Genomic DNA, 22908 nt, shown 5'->3' on the forward strand with positions numbered 1-22908 from the left:
TATGAATGGCAGTGTTTTTATTGGCAAGATTACAGGTTTGCATGCATTAGCTTTAGAGAACGATAATGAAAAGAGCAGATGAAGTTATAAAAATACGAGAGTATTGAAAGCATATGGCTGTAGAGTATGTATTGTGAAGACATTTATGAAATCCCTATTTACACACACTGCGCTTCGGTGCCGAAATATCGGCCGACTTTTGGTTGATCGATAAGTAATCGCGATTTTATGATACACCATCTCGCCCTTTCCACTTTTTCACTTATTCGGTCGTCATCGTAGCATGGGATTTTCAATATATTAATATTAGATATTCGTTAATAAATAAATTCTAACGCTTGTTTGTTTGGAGTGGGGTCAGGTCCATTATTAGCGTGCGTTCATTTCGCTATCTTAGTAGTGAGAGACATGGGCGTGCGCATCGTGGGTGGCATATCCGTAGGCGGCGGGAGCGTGATGCGCCAATGATAAAGCTGGAGCGGCGGCAACATGGTGCGCAACTACTGGACCATGAGAGAGTACGGGAGCGTGCGCAACAGCAACTGGAGCGGCATGATGGATGGTGGGGGCGCTCTTGGAGACGACGGCATTGAAACCGTTATGGTCATCGGCGGTATACTCGACAGTGCGCACCGAACCGTCTGGTTCGACGAGCGAGTAAGAGCCCTTCACCACATCACCATCGCGAACTTCGTGCTGTGACTTCACATCACCGGTATGTGAGTCGGCAACACCGTAGTTGTAGTGGTATTTGGGGTAGGCCTGTCAAAAGATAAGAAGAATATTGAAAAATATTATTAGAAACATTTTATGAAGCAATGAAACAAATAAATATTTAATTATACTAAGCTTTGAGCTTTAAGAAAGCTTCATACACACATATATATGTATATGTATGTATGTGCTAGTTGACGTAACTTATTCGCGTGTTTGGTTAGTCAAAGTGTTTGACGGCTCTAATGCATTGCCCAACGTGGGAATCATTCATTACACCTCTGTTCGCTGTCATGCCGGCTGTTGGCTTATGACTCAACCCTCCGAACAACTATAACAATGACTTGCCACATTAGCGTTTACGCCCGCGTAACCATGTCGAACTTGCGAAGGTCAGCGGCATCGTGTGAATGAAGTCGTGTTCTCAGCACTCAAATAATGCAAATGTTCGCAAGTACATTCAAATGCCATAGCGCTTTAGTATGGGAAATTCACTTTTTGGGGCATTGAAGTAATTTAATTCAGGCAAAAGGTGTTGCTGAGAACATTTTTCAGTGCATTTTTGTTTTTTTTTTTTACTATTTAATTAAGTAAAATGTTGCAATGTCCAAATTACAAGTTTTCATTGTAGTCTTGCAATGCATGCGAAAAAATGATACAGTAAATATGAAATATTATTGTGTGACTTTGCATACTGTTATTTGTATAGCCCGTGATTGTTGTTTTTTTAATAGTGGGAAATTTAAGGATTAGGTGTATATGTAACGAGAGAGAGAGAGAGAGAGAGAAATAGAGATCTGGGAATTTATTCCTTTCTAACCGACTTCTAAAAAGGAGGGCGGTTATCAATTTATGATAATATATCCACCTTCCGGCAAAAGGTGGTGCAAAATTTGGTGTAATTTGTTGCAGAAAGATTTGTAAAGCCACCATTTCCCATCTGATTAACGCGACTTCAGAAAAAACTTAATACGCTTTTGAAAGACGTGTACGATAAGTGTTCACTATCGGCCAAATGACATCTAACATATACACAGTTATTTAGTTTAAAAACTATGGAGTAAAAGATGAAGTCGAGTGCAATCGAATGGGTATTGGGTTGTCATCCGTGTTGCCATCCCCACAGTTTTAAAAATATATTTGTTATTCTACAAGTAAATTTGCCATTTCCTTAAAACAGTCAACACGTTGAGTGCTGCCGGCTGTTAAGAAGCCACATGGATCTCACTTTCTTTCATACTTGCGTGCAATTTTAAACACTTTTCGTTTCTTGAATATCTCTTCTTGCTGCAGACGTTAAAAATGAAAAAATTTTAATTTAATTTTCGCCTCAACGCCATCAACATTTTTCAACTATGAGATTGATTATAAAATATTTAAATACCACTTTCAAAGTTGTCACAATCAAAGCTAGTTTATAAAAGTATGTAACTGTTGAGCATGTTTATTTAATTATCTCAACACACGCATACACTCAAACAAAGAGCATATCTAGTATTATGTATGACATACTAAAATTCGCACAACAAAAGTGAAGCGTAGTGAAGTGAAGTGAAGTGGCGATGTGGCATGTCATTTGTTTATAATCATAAGCGTCACTGAAGACTGTTACTCAACACTCACTCAGCAACAGCAGCAACAAAAGAAACAACAACAACAGCTGCCAAATTGTGTGATGCGAGCAGCGAGCCACCGACAAAGCATTGCGCCTGCTGTGGCAGACTTTTTGCACATACTTATATATATACATACATATGTACCGTATGCATGCGCAATGCATTGTGCATCGCTATCTGTCTATCAATTGTTTGTTTGTAGTGATTTCTCAGAGTTGATGTCGTAGTAATTTTATATATTTTTTTGGTTTTGTTGTTGTTGCTACTGTAATTTGCGTGTCAGCGTGTCAGCGCGTTGCTGGCGCATACATATCGGCAACATGTAATCTGGAGCAATGAAGTGCTGCTATCCGAAATAGCACATCGCACAAAAACAACCAAAGCAACAACAATAAAAATCGCAACAGTAACAACGATTTCTAGCGCACAATAATATTATTTGCTCTTGTAATGTTTTGAATTCTGCATTTGGAAGCATTTGCAAGCGTTTGCAAGCGATTACGTGCAGTTTGTTTTTGTTATTACTTCTGCTTTGAGTGCCTGCGGCTACTTGCTGCAACTGCGTTTTTATGTGATTCGATGTTATCATCGAACTGAAGGCGAAATTACAGCAGAATTAGGTGAAACGATGGCGCTGTGTTACAATTGGTCAATTGGGCGCTAGATAAGTGAATAGAAACTGGTACGAAATTAAAGTCAACAAGAAAAAAGGGGAGGAATGGGGGTCACCCAGTATTATAAATGTGTACCTAAATTTCTCATTGAGGTGTGGGGGGGTGACTATGGGAGTACATATAGCTGTTTTGCGCAAAGATGCACTTAAAAATGTTTTAAGCGATTGTTTTGTCTAGCAACAGCCATTTTTCAAAGCACAATTTTATGAGTAAAATCGGCTTTGTAGTCAACCAATCAATCAAATAAAGATTTGAGCGGCACGAATGGTTATCAAGAAATAATTGAGTGACACTTCGAAACTGTAGTCGTTAATTTCTGCGTCGGCTTTGATGCGTTAAAGTGTTTCTATATGTTATCTGCTAGTTTTGATTCAAATGTAAATGCAGGTTCGTTGCTTAAGTCTTTTGTTAATCGTGCAAAACTACTACAGAATTAAGTGTTCGCTGCCACTTATTAATCTTCGCTTTTGTTCATGAATTATGCAAGCGGAAAATATTAATTGCAGCTTATCAAGCCATGAATTTGGGAAAAATGCAGCAGTGGTGTCAATTCAAAAAAAAAAAAAAAAAGAGAAGCGTTCCCACTTTTTGAGTGACCTTGTATCTACTTATACTGTAATTTATCTGAAGAACTAAACTCGAAATTGGTATATAATTTTAGCACAAAGAATACTTGCACTTATTTAAGAAATAATGAATTTTCGCAGTGGCATTTAAATTGGAGGATATATTTCTAACGAACTCCGATGTATAGCCTTTTATTTTAATGTCTTCTAATGTCTGTTTAATGTCTGTAATGTTTAATGTCTATTCTTTGACATAGTTTTTCAACAACCTCGTCAGAATCTGTTTCGCTGCAAGTATAACTTTTTTCTGAACGGAAATAAGTACGTTATATACATACATAAGGGCGAGTAAATTTTTTTTGACTATGCGCATATAGCATAATTCTAAGAAAATTTCCCGAAGAAACCCTGGGTCTTAAATCAATTTGGAGTTCGCCAAATTGCGACAAGAAGTTTGGAAGAAAATGTGGAAAGGAGTCCTCATACCGAAAAACCTTTTATAGCATGGTTTTATACAAAATTTAAGCACTTTTTTATGACACTACCACAAAATGCTGAGAAACCTATTTTCGAAATTTGGCAACCTACAAATTGATTTTAGACCCATGGTTTCTTCGGCGAATCGGCTTAGAATTACACGTTGAATGCTTCTGTACTATATGCGCATAGTTGCAAGAAAACTCTCATACAAATTGACCCGCCCTAATATATAGATAGTATAAAAATTAAGGAAAATTTATGAAAGTATATCATGAATTCCTCCTAGCTTTCAGTGACGTGTTAAATGCTTTTATTTTATTTGAAATGCGCAGCACAGGTAATTAAAAGTTCATTACTAGGTGACCTTATAGTTGCACTTTTTGACTTGCAGCCAATATTTCAAATGAAAAAGAACTATTAGATTAGTGTAAGCACCATGTAAATAAATGTGTATAGATCGTATGAGATTTTCCTCAAATATTATGTTGCCTTTGCTTTCCCTACATTGAGCGATTCTTTCTTCTAGAGCAGTGCTGTTAAACGTCAGTGTATTTATTTGATGCGATTATGTTGAGGAAGCCTTAAAGGCTCTTTTCGTGAACCAATACACTGAGTCAATTAGTAATATTTTTATATACAATTTAACATTTTATCAAAACCTATTTCACCCGTCTTCCCTGCGTAAATTTAAAAGCACAAGAAGCGTATTTTAAAAAATCAGATGTTCTTTTCTTTTGGCATCGAGTTAGTTATTCTACGATCGTACAATTGAGAAGCCTTTTATGAAATGAATAGGATATTTAATAGGAAGAATTTGCTTTACTGAAGTCAGAGAATTGGATTATTGGCCAAAGGTGGAACGTAGATACATCAAATCAATGTCGGCAGTGACAGCCAAGCTCAACTGAAAGCATTGAGAATCGATCGGACCCGTTCAAGACTTACTATGGACTATAAGCTGGGGCTTAGCTACTACTGTAGGTGTTTAATTTTAATAGCTTATGAATTGACGTTCTGTTTATGTGTTGGAACATTAAATCGAACTGAAGCTAATAAAGCAGGAAAGTATGACCCCTGTCGAGTCCAGTACAAAAGAAATAGATATTGTTGTCGAGGCGTACCATAAGCCCAAACCAATTTAATTCAAGACAAAGAAGAAATTTTTAAATTTCGTATACCCCTTCTATCGAATCATCCTTTCCAACCCACAAGTTGTAATGGCAGTAAATTTCGCTGTAGGTGTTTCTGAGAGCAAGGTATAAGAATTAAATATATGTATGTAGCTATGTAAATGGTTTCAAATTTACTATTTGATTTTGAATAGAGATGGAAATCGGAATATTAAATCCAGTTACCACTGATCTTAGTTTTAAATATATATATATTCCTTTGTGTCCTTGAACCTTTAACTTTTTTTTGGAAATTTAAATTTTAGAACTAAATACTAGCCTGGTATGGTTGCAAAATTTGATTAGAAATTCGATATAAACTATTACTAATTGTACTTAGTAAACAATTAACACTTTTTGTGAATTTGCTCAAATTTTTCAAAAATTTTGAAGCACATAACGCCTATGGAATGCTTATAAATGTATGTGGTCTAGAATCCTCATGCAAGATGATGGCCAAATGCCAACTACCTGCCCGAAAGCATAGCAAAGCCAAACATTTCCTATTGTGGAATCGAAATTTCTCCTCCCACGTTTAACAATTAATTAAAAAGAGCTTTTTGTTGCTATTTGCAGTTTTCTCAACACACTTACATAATAGTCGAGTCCTTCATCGTGGGCAGGTCCATGTGCAACCGCCAGCGGTGCAGCAGCGTATAAACCGGCACCGTGTCCACCATGATGCAGAATGCCAGCAGAGGCAACGCTTAACACAGCCAAACACACCAAAGACTGTAACGAAGAATAAAAATTAATAAAGTAATTAATTAAGGTGCGAAATTCCACAGCTGTGCAGCACTTTGAAATGATATGCAAGTATATTTGCAAATGCACATGTGATATGTATGCGCTGTGATTTTATTGTAGTTTTTTTTTTAATGAACAAGAATATTATTTTACTTCAAATATTTCAGAGTTTTTTTTATTAACTACAATTCATCCTTTGAAGGCTTCAATCCTTCTCAATATTTTCACAGTTTTACACAGTTCATAATTTATATATATATATATATACATATTTTTTTTATTGTAAGCCACTCACTTTGAAAAAGGCCATTTTTATATTAGGTTTTATTTTGTTGCTTTATTTTGAATTTAAAAAATTACAGTTAGCTCTTGACTTCCCACTTTATTTCGGTCTATGCGACTTGAATTGCTGCAGTCAACTGATAACTAGAACCAAGAAGGAAGCTGCTTTTATATACTTGACTCCACCCGTTTGCCAGCGAATGCGAATGAACGAACTCTATTGCTTTTGAACTTAGCTTTGCTCAGTCAAAGAGCTGGTGGCGCTCGAACTCAAACCGAACCGAAGCTTTGTGCTGCAATTGTGGCTATTTTTGATGTTGTTTGATGTGGTTGTTATTGTGGTTGTTATTGGTGGTGGTTTGTTATTACTGTTGCTTGATTAGTTGGCTCGCTAGTTAGTTAGCCACAAACTACGTAGATGGTGGTGGAGGTGCTGGTGGTGGTGGTGGTAGTATGGTTTGTTAGCGACGCAAGACGTCGCTCTGAATTTGTTTGCTTGGTTTCACTATTCGATTTATTGTTGAAGGCGTTTGGCGCAAATAAAATAAAGAGTAAACCTCTGCGTTCAAAATAAAGTTTTCAGGCAGTGTAGTGTTTTTTTGTTTTTTTTTTTTGTTTGTAATAACACAATCTTCACAAAAGCATGTACACATATCGATATAGCTGCACTAGTATGTACAATATATACTACATTTTTTTTTACACGCAAACTTCTGCTACTGTAAATTCTACGTAGTTGTTGTTAAAGCAGCAGCCTGAATCTGGCTTCCCCTCTACTCAGAATTGCTCACCATCCTTAAAGATAGCTGCCATTCATAAGTAAGTATGTATATGTGTATGTGTTTCAAGCTACATATAACAAATAAATTGAATTAGTATTTATATATATACAGCAAAACAATTGTTGTTTTTGTAAATGATCGCTGCCAAATTTTGTGCTGAAATTTGTTGAATTCTCGCACCACCTTTAGCTTTCTTCACTTTAATACGAGTATGCTCAGCTTGCTGTGGTTTCGTTTTCATTTATTTATGTTCTAAAACTAGCTAGAAAAAGGGTAAAAAAAAAATCGTTGCTATTGTTGTCTTTAATTTTGTACTTCATGACCATGGATATTGAAGTCAATTTAACATGGCATTAATATTAACGATTGGCGTGGCTGCCACAAACACTTTCGCTGTACAAGTACAAGAGGGGTATGTGTTTCGCTTTTGCCAGATTGATGGTTAATTGCGTTTTTAATTTGAAAATTATATGAGTATTTATAAAGCATTTTAAACACTTGCTTGATTAATTAATATTTTGTGTTTGACGGCCGTGTCACGTATGTAGTTAGTTAATGTGTAAGATTCGAGATTTCGAATCGCTTAAACCAAATTAAATAATTTTGTTCGTTTGTTACCTCTACGCTTTGATACTCTTATCATACAACAAGCAGTGGAAAAAGAAAATAAGAAGAGCGGGAAAGGAAAAGTTTGAAAAACAGTGGCTATTAACACTTTCGAGTGGAAAACAATGGGGTATTTATACAGGGTATCCAAGAAGTAACCTGCCAAAGTTGAGGAGAAGGTAGGTGGGGGGTGAACTACGCCTTGTTTGTACATACATGTAGTTAAAGAAAATACATGAAAAGGCTCGATTTTCTAATAGAAAAAATATCAATATTTCTAAAACGGTGACACTTTTAACTGAAAAATATTTGCTTATCAGGGAGCTCACCCCCTACCTACCTTCTCCACAAGTTTGGCAGGATATTTCTCGGACACCCTGTATATTAAAAAAACGCACCGATGGCTTATATGCAAGGTGACCATCCGTACTTTATTTTAAAGGACAGTCCTTTTTCTAATTATGCTATCTTTATTTTTTGAAAAATCTTTTTGATCCTTTTTTCAAAACTAGTCATTTGAAAGTACTTGTCTTATACGAGTCCGACATTTCTGTTTTTAGCAGAAATCGATTACTTACTACCATACGCACCAGCTGTCAAAAATTTCAAAGTCCTACGAAGTACCGTTACAAAGTTAACGCAAAAGCAATTTTGGCTTAAGTGCTTCATTGTAATCTATTTACATTCTTTTTGTACACGCAGTGTCGGTTAAGCCCTTTTCTGCGTAAAAAAGTTTTTTAATTGCAGAGAAAAAATTTTTAATTGCCTCTATTTTTCTTCCAAATATATGGACTATTTGCAACTAAACGTAGATACATATATTTGTAGTAGATTAAGATTTAATCATAAGTATAAAAATATAATACAAGTATCTGGTGTTGAAAGACTTGGTTCTGGCGGAGCTTAACTAAAGGCGTACTCGGCCCACGCAGCGACACCGATTGTTCTGAAGAGTAAGTTGAAGAGGAAAATTGTGTGTGTCAGAGGAGACGATTGCCCTGAAAAGCAGAAGGTTGCTTAAAACGACAATATTATGAAATGCGTGAGCCCGACAAGAATAAGTAGGCAAAACATACACTTTTAGTTATCTTAATAACAAGAATAAAAGGAATAAAAGGAATAAAGTAAAGGCATCAAATCGCGCCCCGTCTTCAAAAGGGGCACAACTCAAAATTACAAGCTTTTTAGTGCGAAAAACTATTTCTTAGCACATGCTAATCGTATGGGCAAGGGAGACTTTACCGTAAGTTTTTTTTACAAATTATAACAACAAGTTGCTCCTGCTTTTTCTGAACAAGGTAAATTAAAGCTTTGTGTAAATTTTTAGCGCATAATTCCAAAAATGCAAAATTTTGGTTTTTCCTAATGCAAAAAAATTGTTTTTTAAATATATCCTTTGGCTTTGAAAGGAAGAAAATCAGCATAACATTAAATTCAAAGGAAACAATTTTGAAGGTAAACTCAGAACTCCATATGGAGTAAATAGTTTGAATTTCAAGTAGGTACGGCCAGATCGGGTATATGGCGGTTGTATGATATAGTGCCTTAAATTGAAAAACAATTTCGTAGGTCAACTCAGGACTCCTTAGTACGTATACAAACCTAATTTCAAGATGATCGTATACAAAAAACGAAGTTTATGGCTGCTTTATGATATATAGCCTCGAACCGAACAAAAATTGTTAGGTCAGCTCAGAGCCCTATAATATATATCTAAACCGAATTTTAAGCTGATATATTCATATGGCAAAACAATAAATTTGTTTTCTTATAGTACAATGTGCGCTTCGTGGCCGATTCTCAGTTCTGTAGGATCCGTTTTCGGTTCGTTTAGAATGGCTTGTCAGTTCGAGTTTCGGTCGGTCCTCTAAAGGAAATGGTTTACTCGTTGCGGTTCCTCCATTCACTGCATCACTACTATACAGAGAGCTTTTTGGTTACTAATTCCCTCGCAATAATTCTGCATGCTAGCTCTAATCGATCTGGTTAATTTTTTTTTAAAGGATTTCGAAATAGCCATTGTCCGTCCGTCTATGCATACGATAACTCGAGTAAAAATTGAGATATCTTAACAAAACATAATACGTGCACTTCTTTCGGACGTGGGACGGACGGTATTGAAAATGGGAAAAATCTGACAATAACCACACCTACCTCCCATATAACGGTAGTTTTCAGAAATACGAAAACTGCGATATTTTAGTAACTATCTAAACTAAAAATTTTTGGAAAATGGGCGTGACCACGGACACTTATGGGTACATGTGCATATCTTGGTAATCGCTGCCCTAATTTCTTCAAACTTGGCACAGTTGTTGGCCTTGATACAGCATAGAAAGTGGCGGAAACTTTTTAAAATCGAACAATAACCACGCCCACATCCCATATAACGGTAATTTAGAAAAATACGAAATCTTCGATAAATCAGTAAATATTAAAGCTTATTCATTCAAAATTGATGCGAGGGTGAGCGATATGCTAAGCTTATGTTTTTACCATTCTACTCAGTTTCTCTACTCCCAATCCTTCAACTTTGTTTACTGTAATATTTTGTACGTATATTTTTGCTATTTAAAAACTTATGCCCAACTCATGATGGATGCATTATACATACATATGGTTTGTATGTATGTATGCGTGTTGGCAAAATTTATGAAATTCAAATATAATTCTTCCATTAGTATTTATTTGTCTTACGAATTTCCCGCATTCTTGGTATTTTTCGTTGTAAACACATTTTGCTATTACACCAACATGAATTGCCCAAATAAAAGTAAATATGTATGTAGGTATGTATTGTACATGATTGTAAGTACGCTAGTATGTATGTACATACATACATACGTACAATTGCATATCTTTCAAGGTTATCACGTTTGAGTGAACCGTTCGAATTGCTGAGGTAATATTGTAAATGAAAAGAGTGGAAAATTATAAAAGCGAAATCAAACGCAATACGCCCGAATACTTGCCTACCAGCAACAATGCCGGTAAGCACTGGACGCAATGCAATCCGGCAAGTGTGTTTCTATTTCTTCACTCAGACATCTTTGTGCATGTGTATTTTATTTTATTTATACAAATGTACGTATGTATAAACAATTGCGTATGTGTGCGGTCTGCATGGCAAAAAGTTCAACATGAATCAGAGCACGATGCGATTGCGGCGACGCAGTCAATTTGTGACGCAAATGGTTTACCACACATGTACATACATACAGACCATACTATGGCCCAATAATGTAATGTAAATGGAGGAAATAGAACAAACGCATATGAATATATCGACGCCTGAGTGGAAGATCGACCTATCTCAGAAAACTTTTTAGAATTCGATTGAAAAACACCTGATCTCGGTTGAAAAAGGCCCAATCTCAGCTAAAAATACATTGAAAATGTGCTGAGATAGGGCACCTTTGAATCGGCAGCTGAGATAGGGTGTTCTTCCACGAAATTCTGAGATAGGCTATTTTTCAATAAAATTCTGAAGTAGGGCATTCTTGAAAAGTTTTCAGATAGGCCGTTTTTGAACTGGCTGCCGAGATAGGCCGACCTGCCACTCAGGTATCGATATGTACACATGTATATTCTTAGCTTAGTTAAACTTGTTGTTAAGAATTCAAATCTTTTTGATATAAAAAACTTATATATTTCTCTTTCATTTAGTTTTTACAAATAATTTCACCAAAACAACCTAGTGTTCCTATGAATGTTTATTTTGCTGTCAAACTGCCATTATTAGCCAGAAAATGGTTTAAAAGAGCATATGCTAATCCTCAACGCGGAATAGTTTGAACGGATACTGTAAAATCCGGCTAACCAGATGGCCGGCCGACGATAAATGAGCGGTCAAGCAGCGGACAATGTCTAGTTGTGCTGAGTAATCACTTAAAAGGTCAGCATTTCATTTATACGTTTTTTTACCGTCTATAGCAAAATGAATGCGGGCAATACGATGTTAATCGATTTATGTGAATTAGAACATTTGCACAAATTGTGAAAGTAATTGAAATAGTTATGATCCGGGCGAGGAGAAGAATATATAATTCGTTTAAGTGGAATTGTCGACTACTCTAAACTATTTACCTTTATATACACACACAAATTATCTATGCATGTATTATTTAATTCGAAAGAAAATAGGCAGAAATGCTTGTTCTTGTTATGACGATAGAAATAAAACTAAGCTTAGTTGTTATTTTTGTTGTAGCGGCTACAACAACTCCGCTCAGATCGGTTAGTTAGGAGGCGTTGTCGTCAAGCTCAACTAAGGGAGACCCAAGAAGCGTGCAAATTCTATAGGGTATGTCCATAGGGACAGAGGCGTTAGTTGATTGGGGTTTAGTGGGCATGCGAAGAGATGTCTCGAGTCGGAGATGCCTCTCCGCATATCGGGCACTTGTTTGGCACATCTGAATTTACTCTGCTCAGGTAAGAGTTTCACCTGCTGCAGTAGCCAGAGCGAAGTTGGGCTATTGTGGCCGGGTATCCTGAGGCAGATGAAGCTCTGTGTCTTCCACGTGTGGTGGTTGTGTGCCCAAAACGGCATTCACAGGTCGAGAGTCTCTATAACTCGATACTGACTCCCTGTAAATGCCATTCAAGGCCTGTCGGTATGCTGTCGGGTCCAGAGGTTGCTTTATGAACCCGCGTACTTAGTCCGTCAATTCGTATAGATACCTTCTGACGTATCGTGGCGAGGGTTCCTCCGCTAGCAAATATCTGTTCGGGTGTACACGTCGGTGATACACTAATAAGAGTTTCTTGCAGAGCATTGTGTTATAGATGTAGTCCTCTCTGGCACCGCAGCAGGTATACGTTTCTGGACCATGGTTTGACTCGATGGCAGCCCTCAGCAGAAGTATGCGAAGTATTTGTAGCCCTATGGACGAACCACTTTTGAGACCCCAACTGGGTTAAATCGCCGAAACAACATCCTTGGTTGCGTAAAACCCGAGTCATTCTGGTACGTCGGATCGGCTGCCTTGGGAATGTGCATATGTCCATACTGTCGTTTGTCGTATTTCCTCATGTCATCAGTGAATCTACGTCCTGTTTAAGAGGAGTATTCATTCAGCGACACTAGTGAGCCAATCTACAATCGGCTTTACTTAACTCGAAAGTTTTTTTTATTTATTCGATTTGGGGCGAAATAATACCCGATTTTAATCTTATTGATGCTCTTTAGGTGATCCATATGGCACCGCCTATAGTAAGCAGAGTCCAAGCGATCGTCCGGTGTTTAACTGACTTTGAGAAGCTAATTGTTTTTGCTATCTGATCAGGGAGATTTGTGGGCTTTAAATTATTTATTAGAATTTTCTATTTAACTCTTAAGAGAAATCTTTGCTTCCCATTATTGCTGTGCATCTCCTTGGTGTCACACACAGTAAAGCATATTTTTGATCCACCTCCGAAGAGCAAACAACTTTTTATATTTAAAAAATTTCTTAAGGACCGGGGTTTTGCTAAGTTCATGCCTGCTTTGGATATTTCTCGAAAAAGGAAAACTGTTGACGTGGGTGCACCTGCGCGAGTATTAAATTCACTCGCAACAGCCTGGCGATTAGTTGAATAAAAAGTTGTCTTCATTTATTAAAAGAGTTTCGTTGAAAGGCCGTTTGCACCAGGCGATGGTTGCTTTCAACTAAATTCCCTCTAAAGTCTCCTCATGTAAACACCATATAACTCCAACCTCTACATAACAATTGGTCCTGAATAAATATTGCATAGCGACACCTTTGCCTGAATCACATTTTACTTATCTACAATGGTAACTTAGCTGCCTTTCACTTTATGGTTTTTAAATAATTTTCGTTGCATTTCCGCTTCTGTAAGTCTAATATTTCAAGCGTCAACGAACATTAATTAAATACATATCTCGGTGTTGAATTTTTTGTTTTTAATTGAATTTAAATCAGGATACGCAGAACAGCTGTTCCATTTACTATACTCTATATATGTATATATATATATATATATATATATATATATATGTGTATGAATGTATTACAACCAGTGTTGCCACAAATTTTTTTTATTTTTTACCAAAATCCTCAGAAAAAGTTACCAAATTCTACAAAAAATTACCAAACTTATTTTATGTGCAGAACTGTACCAACATACATATCGAGCCCTAACCGCCATAATAACGTAACCGACATTTTTTTTAATTTTCTTTTTGATGAGGAAATGTTCCTAGAGCATCAAAAAGAAAATTTTGAAAAAAATGTAGCTTACGTTATTTTGGCTGTCAGGGCTCGATATATATGTATATCCTAAGATACCAAGCTTTTCAGGCAATCAGCGCTCCATTAACCTAACATTTTTACGAAAGTTTGTTGAATTTTTTTAAATATTGAACAAAGTTTGAATTTGTTACAGCTCTGTTAAAGAAAGAAAAATATTTTTATAAAAAGTAACCAAAATTAAGTTACTAAAAAAAATATTATGTTAAAACTTGTCAAAATATGGTGCGGCTATAATTTTTTCGACCACTGTATGTAAACAAGTGGCAAGAAAATATATCAAAAATTCAACGCTTGAAGGAAAGCTTTCGACTCACACATAGACAGAGTGAAGCCCCGCTGAATGCCGTAGCTTTTTGAACGAGAACATACGTATTGTAATTGAAAAGCTGACTAACTGACAGGGAAAGGTAGGACCACCCAAAACCTTCCAGGAAAGGACACGGTGGATATAGTTAGCAAAAGCCACTTTCAAGCCGTTTGTTAAAGAACACACCATTCTAGTAGCCAAGGAATGCTGGAACAACTTTCGCCTTGCCAAACTTTCAGGATTACCTGGTATTTCTATTAAAGGGAACGCTTACGGTCCACTTACTAATGTGGAATCAGAACCAATATTGACCTATTTGACATGTAAAACCGAATTGGAAAAGTTACCAAATTGAAAAATAAATTACCAAATTACCAAACTTGATACTGTTCTTCCTCTGAGCAGATTTATACGTTTCGAGATTTTCGTTCATGTGACACAAATGCTCTTTTCTTGGATCTAGACAGCATCGATTGGCGTAGCTGTTGGTATCTTCCGACCGTTAATGAAAAAAATTGAGTTCCTTAATTACAACCTACTGTCCACCTTCGACGCTCATATTCCAATTCGATATGGCAAAACTAATTCGTGTCCTTGGTTCAACCTTAAAGTTCGAAGAGCTATTAAAGCCCGCAGTAAAGCATATCGTGCTTGGAAATCAAATAGTAGTAAAACTAATTGGGACATCTTTCGCACAGCAAGAAACAATGCTACGCAAATTGTAAGGTGTGAAAAGAAGAGGTATTTTCATTCCAAGCTTGACCCCTCTCTGTCCTCCGGAACTTTATGGCGCAATATCAAAAATCTCCGAGTCTGGGCCAAAGACAAATCAGAATGCACATTAGATGTGGATAGCATGAACGATGCTTTTCTTAGCAGTGTATCGTCTATTGTTCCCCTATCTAAATTTACCCCTTGTAGTACTGCAATTTATTCTGGTGTTCCTTTCGTGTTCTCAGCTGTTACTGAGTCGGATGTGGCTAAATGCGTCTTCAAAATTAAATCTAACGCAGTTGGAGAGGATGGCATACCTGTTCGGTTTATAAAGTTGATTCTCCCTTATATTATAAGCCCTCTAACACATATAATTAACCACTGCGTTACCACATCTTGCTTTCCCGATTCGTGGAAAATCGCTTGTGTTTGTCCGGTTGCAAAAAGTAAACTTGCTTGTTCACCCAGTGATTTCCGTTCTATTAGTGTTCTTCCCTCATTATCAAAAGTGTTTGAGTCGCTGATGGCAGAACAAATCTCCTCACACATTTCTGAAAATAATCTCTTGTCTCCTCTTCAGTCTGGGTTCAGAGCGGGGCATGGATGCTCTACTGCTATGATTAAAATTATGGACGACTTGAGACTTTCTTTTGACAAAGGAGAATTATCTCTTTTATGTTTGCTTGATTTTTCAAAAGCATTTGACTCAGTTGACCATTCATTGCTTTGCTCCAAGCTCGAATTTTATTTCGGTTTTGGTGAATCAGCTTTATCGCTCATGAAGAGCTACTTAAATTGCCGGTCTCAACGAGTGAAAATTGGGTCTGTAACCTCGCAGATTAAGTCCTTGAAATGTGGTGTTCCCCAAGGATCTATCTTAGGTCCTTTGCTATTTAGTATCTTTGTAAATGACATTTTCTTAACGTGTAACTTTGCAACAATGCATGCGTATGCTGATGATATTCAGCTTTATTTATCTGGTTCCTTTGATGACATAGATACGGTTGCTGCTAATTTAAACAATGATATAGACTCTATCTCCCGCTGGGCCAGTCAAAACGGACTCTGCCTAAATCCAAAGAAATCATATGTTTTACCCGTGCATAAGAGAAAATTTAATTATGATATCATTCCAGCTCTCAGTTTAAACAATTGTTCTTTAAAGCTGGTCAGTAAAGTTACTAACTTGGGATTTGTCATCAACTCCTCTCTTAGCTGTATTGATCATACTAACTCTGTTGTAAACAAAGTTTATGGGACCCTTAGATACCTCAGGCAATCTGCATCTTTCACTCCAGTTAGTACTAGGCGTAAACTTGCCCTACAATTAATCTTACCGATAATTACATACTCTGAGTTGGTATATAGTAAGCTTGACTCTAATTCTGCTCACAAAATTGACGTTCTATTTAATTATGTTACCCGGTATGTGTATGGATTACAGAAATTTGACCATATATCCGCTTGGAGGTCTTCTTTGCTGGGATGTGACATCTCAGACTACCTAAAAGCCAGGAACTGCATTTTCCTCTATAAACTTATACATATGAGAACCCCACATTATCTGTATGACAAACTTATTTTTCCAAAGTCGGAACGTTCTTCTGACTTAATTCTGCCCTCATACAACTTTAAAAACTCTGCCAGACTGTTTTTCATTAACGCTATTCGTATTTGGAATTCTATTCCTCATGCCGTTAAAACCAAATTCAACAAAAGCAACTTTAAAAGTTCCCTCCATACATATTTCTCGTCTAGTTGATGAACCTTCTTAATATTTAAGTTTTTATCTAGTCCATAATTTTTAGTTTGTACATCTATTGTTTTATTCCCAGCATTAATAGTATTAATATTACCTCTAAATCTGTTTAGTTACTTATATTGCTGTTGTACTTCAAAAGACTAAGTCTTATTGTACTAATTTTAAATAAAGAATAAAGAATAAAGAATAAAGATACATAAAGAAAAAAATTACCAATTTTGGTTAAAAATTACCAAAGCGGCAACGCTGATTACAACACCAGCTTATGATTTCTTTTATGAAAAGAGTATCTACTCAATAATGTATGCAAACACAACTGTATAAAATCAAATAAAAAAATGCGAGTGTGCAATTTTAAATGATAACGCTTGGACACAGACATAGCCCCGCCAGCCAATTGATGGGACCTGGTGCGCAGCATACCCACCAACCGACTAGCAACGCCAGCTGCTCCAATTCATAAACGAAATTGGCTGAAATTAGTGAGTGGCAAATTTAATTGTAACAACGACGTGCGGTGCTGTAAATTTTCGAACGTTTTACTGAATGATATTTATGTATATGTATGTATGAATGCATTTGAACAAGGCGAATATATCTAAACGTTAGCCGAGCCTTGTTAGGTAGCTCTAAGAAAATATGTATGTTGTAGAACGCTTGGCATGGCCGACCATTTTCTTGGCATTCGCACTCACACCTGCTGTTGTTATTGATAGGCAGCCGAGACGAAAGACCATTACAAAAATTCGATCGCTAAAATTTACTCAAAATCTATTACTTTTAATTAGAGGCGCACGTAATTAACAAATTGGAGCAACAAAGAGTATGCAAAGTGTGTACTACGGTCGGTGTGCATTGGAGTGCGAGCGAGATTGTTAAGCGGCGTAGAAACGGATCATGTTTGCTGGAAATGTTAATTACTATGCGCCGGCAGCTAAATATGTGATGTGTTGTGTTATACATTGCGTTGCTGAATTGTTAACAATTACCGGCTTAGCGTATTTGTTTATTTGATTTTTCCTTCTTTTTTTTTTGGTTGTTGTCCATGTATTCAATTTGCGTTGCACTGCTGTTGCACTTAACCACTCGATATAATAAATATGTATATATTTAGAAAATTCCATTGTACTTGTGAATATTGGTTGAGGAACATTAAATTTGATTTGCTGATATGTATATGGACGAATGGAAGCGGAGTTATTGCAACAGAATTGATATTATGTTATTGTCATCGACACAATAATTATTGCAATGTAAAAAAGAACTGACAGACAGAAAAGTATTGTTTTAAAATTGGTTAGACTATTAGCGAAAAATTGCAATTGACGACCCAAGTCTTTTGTGGAGATTATTTATGCCGCAGCTGAGTTCAAAATGGTAAAATAATAATAATTGCTTACCTTTGTTTGAACGCAGGTCAAGAGAATTTATTAGCACATTGTATATATGTATGTGTTTGATAATAACGAGGAGCATTTTGGTGAATCGATTTAGAGATCCCAGCAAATTCCATAAAAACGATGATTGTATTCTTCAAAGATAATTTAAAAATTTTCGTTAAAATACATACATATATGGCATTGTAACTGTCCAAACATTAATCGAATATTTGGTTGCTCTATAAAGCATAGTTGAGCAAGAGTCGTAAGTTTTTTGTGGGAAAATGCAATCAAAGTTTGAACAATTCATATAGTCGGTATACAAACAACTCTTCAGTAATATAAATTTTGAATATATCTCTTTGTTATTAAATGTACGATATGTATTTTGATTAAAAAAAAAATAATAAATCAAAATCAGCTCAATTCGGGAGAGTCTGTTCTCCGGGAATTTGTTTCTCTCGAGAACTAAATCCTCCAATAATTAACTCCCAGGCAGTAGCATTTTCACCGAAAATTTGGGAGGAAACTTTTCGTTTGACACTTTTGTGACACCTCAACTACGCCATTTAAAATAAAAAATCCTTAGGAAATTATTGTTCATGATAGGATGAAAGGGAAAAGAGAGAAAACTCAAGAGGGAGTTTCTGTTCAGAATCGGCCTGCATATGGAAATCTGCATATAAGTGTGCTTTTTGCTCTTTCACCCAAAAGCGACTGGACATTTTTCAATGAAATTGGTTACACAGATTGGTTATAGCCTGGATCAATATATAGGGTATTTCTTTTTCAAAAGCAAAAATATACCAACAATGTTAGTGTAACGAAGAGGTATCACTAATGATTTATTTCAAGGTGCGAAGAGGGTTGCCACCTGTAAAACAAAATTAAAATCATTCTTATTAACAAGTTAAATAAAATATTTCTGTGTGGTTAACAAGCGAGAAGAGTTTAAAAGATCGTATGTCGAAACTATTTTTGGAAAAGGTTGCCACCTGTTTAAAAGTTCCACTTCATTTTAAGGAGCAGTTATTTGGAATAACACAATACTGGTGTCAAAGAAAAAACGAAGAAATTAGCTTTTCTTTGAAATATTTTTGAATAGTCTTGCTACATATTTTAAAAGTACAATTTAATATACTGAACTAGACATTTGAAATATTATATCGAGGTATTTTACACCAAATTAATTTGAAAGTTTTATAAGAAAGTTGCCACATTTCCAAAATTTATATACCTAAAATTTTCCGCTTGTGTTAAACAAATGGCATTGATAGCACTTACATATCGTCGTTTAAAGAACAAAACCGCATATCGTGATTCTGCAAAACCGCGTAACTGACATTGGCTGCCAAAAATTGGATTTGCTCACACAAGCTCTTGGCTCAATCCTTATCCATTCGTCCTGAAATATATTAGGCAGATATGCGATTGCTTTATAAAAAAGAGAACCATTTTGAAAAATGAGTGTTTTTACGCTCTAGAAAATAATTTTTACAACTTCACATACGCTGTTTTGCATATTGCTGATACGCGGTTTTGCTTTTTGTTGATACGCGGTTTTGCACTTTAAATGATGATATATAAAACTGAAATTATATTCATTTATATAAAGAATGAAATGGCCGGTTTAGTTGAAGTTTGGCACAAATATTAATGACAAATGATCGGCATAATTCTAAAGCACTTGGAAAAACAGATCGGCTTAGTTAATAATTTTCTTACAAAAATTAACAACAAATTTCCACTAGGCATTGAAATTATAAAAAATTGGTGCCATTTATGAAATGTCACGTGGAAATGAACTTAATGTCTATTTTTACAAACGTAATGACACAAATATTTTTTAATGCCCAACTTTGTCATTTAATGCCTAACGGACATCCAGCATTACATAGTGTGAGAGCCCTTGGTACAAGTTTAAGTTGAAAGAGACTTTACTAACCAGGGCAAATATCAACTGATTATCTCTTGTTTTGAAACTTATTGCTTCTATAAATAAAATATCTTTTGTTTTCGTTTTTGGTGTTAACAATATAAGGCACACGAAATCTTTAGCAGCGGTAAACTCGTGGCATTAAATATTGAAGAATATTTATATTGCAGTCGAACTTCTCTATAGTCAGAGACCAGACAATTCCTTTATTGTATAGAAATTTCTTTATAACTAAGGAAATTATTATATGTATGTTCTCTGTTTTTATATAAAACTAGCAAATACCAGTGGTGCTTCGCTGTGACTTCAAAGTACTATATATTTTATAAACCTAATGGGTTTGGAATTGAATTTATATACCCCAGTACCAAGTCCCAGTTTTCTACCATGAACACCTCTAGAGATACTATGCAGTATAAAATAGTAAATTTCGAATAACGCAAATTTTTCTCCATGAGTATGGAATTAATTTTTATATACATCTCGGTGCCAAGTTCCAGTCCTCTGCAATAAACACCTCCAGAGATGTGCAACATAGAAAAATCAATTTGCATGGGAGTGGCCACAACATAACTAATTTTTTTCCATGAGTATGGAAATAGTTTCACATACATACATACATATGTATTTACATACCAAGCTTGAGTATTTCACTCCAAATATTTGAAGATACATGAAATATGAAACTTTCACTCAGATGGGAAGTGCTACGCCTCTGTGAGTATAAATTTGATTTCACATACATATCTCCTTACCAAGTTCCAGTTCTCTCCCAAAAATACTTCCAGAGATATGTATGTATTATACAAATTCCAATTTGTATGGGAGGACTCTTGAGCTATCGCAATTACTTTCAGTCTAAGAACATCCTTGTGACTGTGAAATCCGTAGTCAGTGTACCAAATTTCTTTCTGATCGGTAAACCGGTTAAGGAAGAAGCCTATTTTCCAATCCAGGTCATAAATCATCTGTGTGAAACATTTCATTTTCAAACAAGTGGACACTCTTAAAAAGGTAGCCTATTTTCCAACAAGGTCATAAGCTCTGTGCAAAAGTTCATGCAAATTTGTTCAGTCGTTTCCGCGTGTTAATTAAATTAAACTTTTTTAGCAGGTGGCAACTCTTAGGAAAAGTAGCCCATTTTCCAACCCATGTCATGAACTGTCTGTGTTCCAAATATCATGCAAATCCCTTCAGTCGTTTCCGCTTATTAGGTTAATTAAACTTTTTCAACAGGTGGCAACTCTTAAAAGTGTAGCCTATTTTCCAACCTAGGTCATAAGCTATCTGTGTGCAAAAGTTCATGCAAATCCGTACAGTCATCTCCGCGTGTTAATTAAATTAAACTTTTTTAGCAGGTGGCAACTCTTAAGAAAAGTAGCCTATTTTCCAGCCTAGGATATAGCTATCATAGCTGTATGCAGAATTTCATGCAAATAAGTTCAGTCATTGCCGCATATTAAATTAATTAAACTTTTTTAACAGGTGGCAAATCTTAAAAAAAGCAGCCTATTGTCCAGTCTGGACCATAAGCTATCTGTTTACAAAATTCCATGCAAATCTGTTTAGTCGTTTCTGCGTGATGGTTTCCCAAACATCCAAACACACAAACACACAAACATACAAACTTCCACATTTATAATATTAGTAGGATTGGTATGGTATGGGAATGCTGACATTTTTAATTTGTCTATGTGATTTTCGGCGGACACTGTGGAATGAGTAAATAAGTATAAACAATTAAAACGATATATGTAACTAATTCGTCCTTGTGGTATAACCTTTTACACTTATACGATTATTATTATTTTTTTAATCTTCAATAACGGTTTAAATGAAAATTCATTTTTGATAATTGCAGACGTAAGGCGAATAGCTATGATAATTGATTTTCCACTAGTATAGATGTCATTATTATTAAACAATGTTGGCAATTAAATTGCTTATAGCTATAAAACGTTATTGAAATTCCATTGTTTTTATTAATTTTAAATTAAGAAATATCTCAATACTTAGTCATTTCACGCTATAAGCAATAGATTTGCATAATTTTGGATAATTTTTAACAAAGAATAAGTGATACATGCACATATGTATGTATGTAAGACAGCATAGAAACAACTATGTTGGTATGCAATTTTGGTGCATACATATTTGTATGCATACATTTCGCAATTGGAAAATTTGGTTACATATTTGTCGCAACGAACTCATTTTTTGTGATTTTTATAAAAGCAATAAATGGAGTTTGACTCAGTGGTAGTGGTGGATTTAATAATATTTCAGTCATAAATATGTAAGCACATATGTATGTATTAAATAAACGTGATATAAAAGTGCATTGTCCATGTGTACATACATGTATGTATGTATATGTATATTTCTACGTAGTTGTCATCTTTGCGGGTGAAAAACAAAAACAAAAAAATGTAATGTACCTATTGGCCTTGTAACTGAACAAACAGCGTATAAATTTCTGTGCACTTAAATGCCCACATTTCTTTACAATTGGCTTGGTAAAAAAAAACAATTCACCTCAAAAGAGATTAGGCTGTACGGTTGCCATATAGTTGGTATGCTGTGATTTTGTGAGAGGAAGTACGCTGTAAGACCTTTCTATTTCTAAGTAAACCTGATGCATACAAAAGAATAATGAAAATTGGCTCCATAACAAGCATGCGATCAAACTTATTGGTGGTAATCGCTTCAAGGTCAAATCTAGCAAATACACTGTGCGGGTGTTTTACTAAATAACAACAAACACACATAAGCATAGTTATACGCGAATGACTGATTCGGTAGATATCTATTTGTAAGAGTATTGTTTAGTCTTACAAATTCGCTGTCTAACTTTAAAAAGTGGGTCAAGTATGGAAAAAATTACGTGCTACTTACCCACTGAAATAATGAAACAAATAATCAA

General features: G+C 35.6%; 1 protein-coding gene across 1 annotated transcript; it reads right to left on the minus strand.

The window, feature by feature from the left end:
• Positions 1–6374, minus strand: LOC118746293 (cuticle protein 8-like). The gene is made up of 3 exons (XM_036480135.1): positions 6262–6374; positions 5814–5951; positions 1–762 (listed from the first exon to the last, which is right to left on the minus strand). The coding sequence occupies exons 1-3, from the start codon at positions 6274–6276 to the stop codon at positions 394–396; spliced, it is 522 nt and encodes a 173-aa protein (XP_036336028.1). The 5' UTR covers positions 6277–6374; the 3' UTR covers positions 1–393.
• Between the last annotated feature and the right edge of the window lie 16534 nt (positions 6375–22908).

The sequence above is a fragment of the Rhagoletis pomonella genome, unplaced genomic scaffold (genome assembly GCF_013731165.1).
Source record: "Rhagoletis pomonella isolate Grant_MI unplaced genomic scaffold, Rhpom_1.0 Rhpom_scaffold_00010, whole genome shotgun sequence".
NCBI classification, from domain to species: domain Eukaryota; kingdom Metazoa; phylum Arthropoda; class Insecta; order Diptera; family Tephritidae; genus Rhagoletis; species Rhagoletis pomonella.

Excerpts from the sequence above, each read along its gene's own strand:
- LOC118746293 (XM_036480135.1), bottom strand. Across the intron at positions 763-5,813 it reads ATGAAGGACTCGACTATTAT|GCCTACCCCAAATACCACTA; the intron begins GTAAGTGTGTTG and ends ATCTTTTGACAG.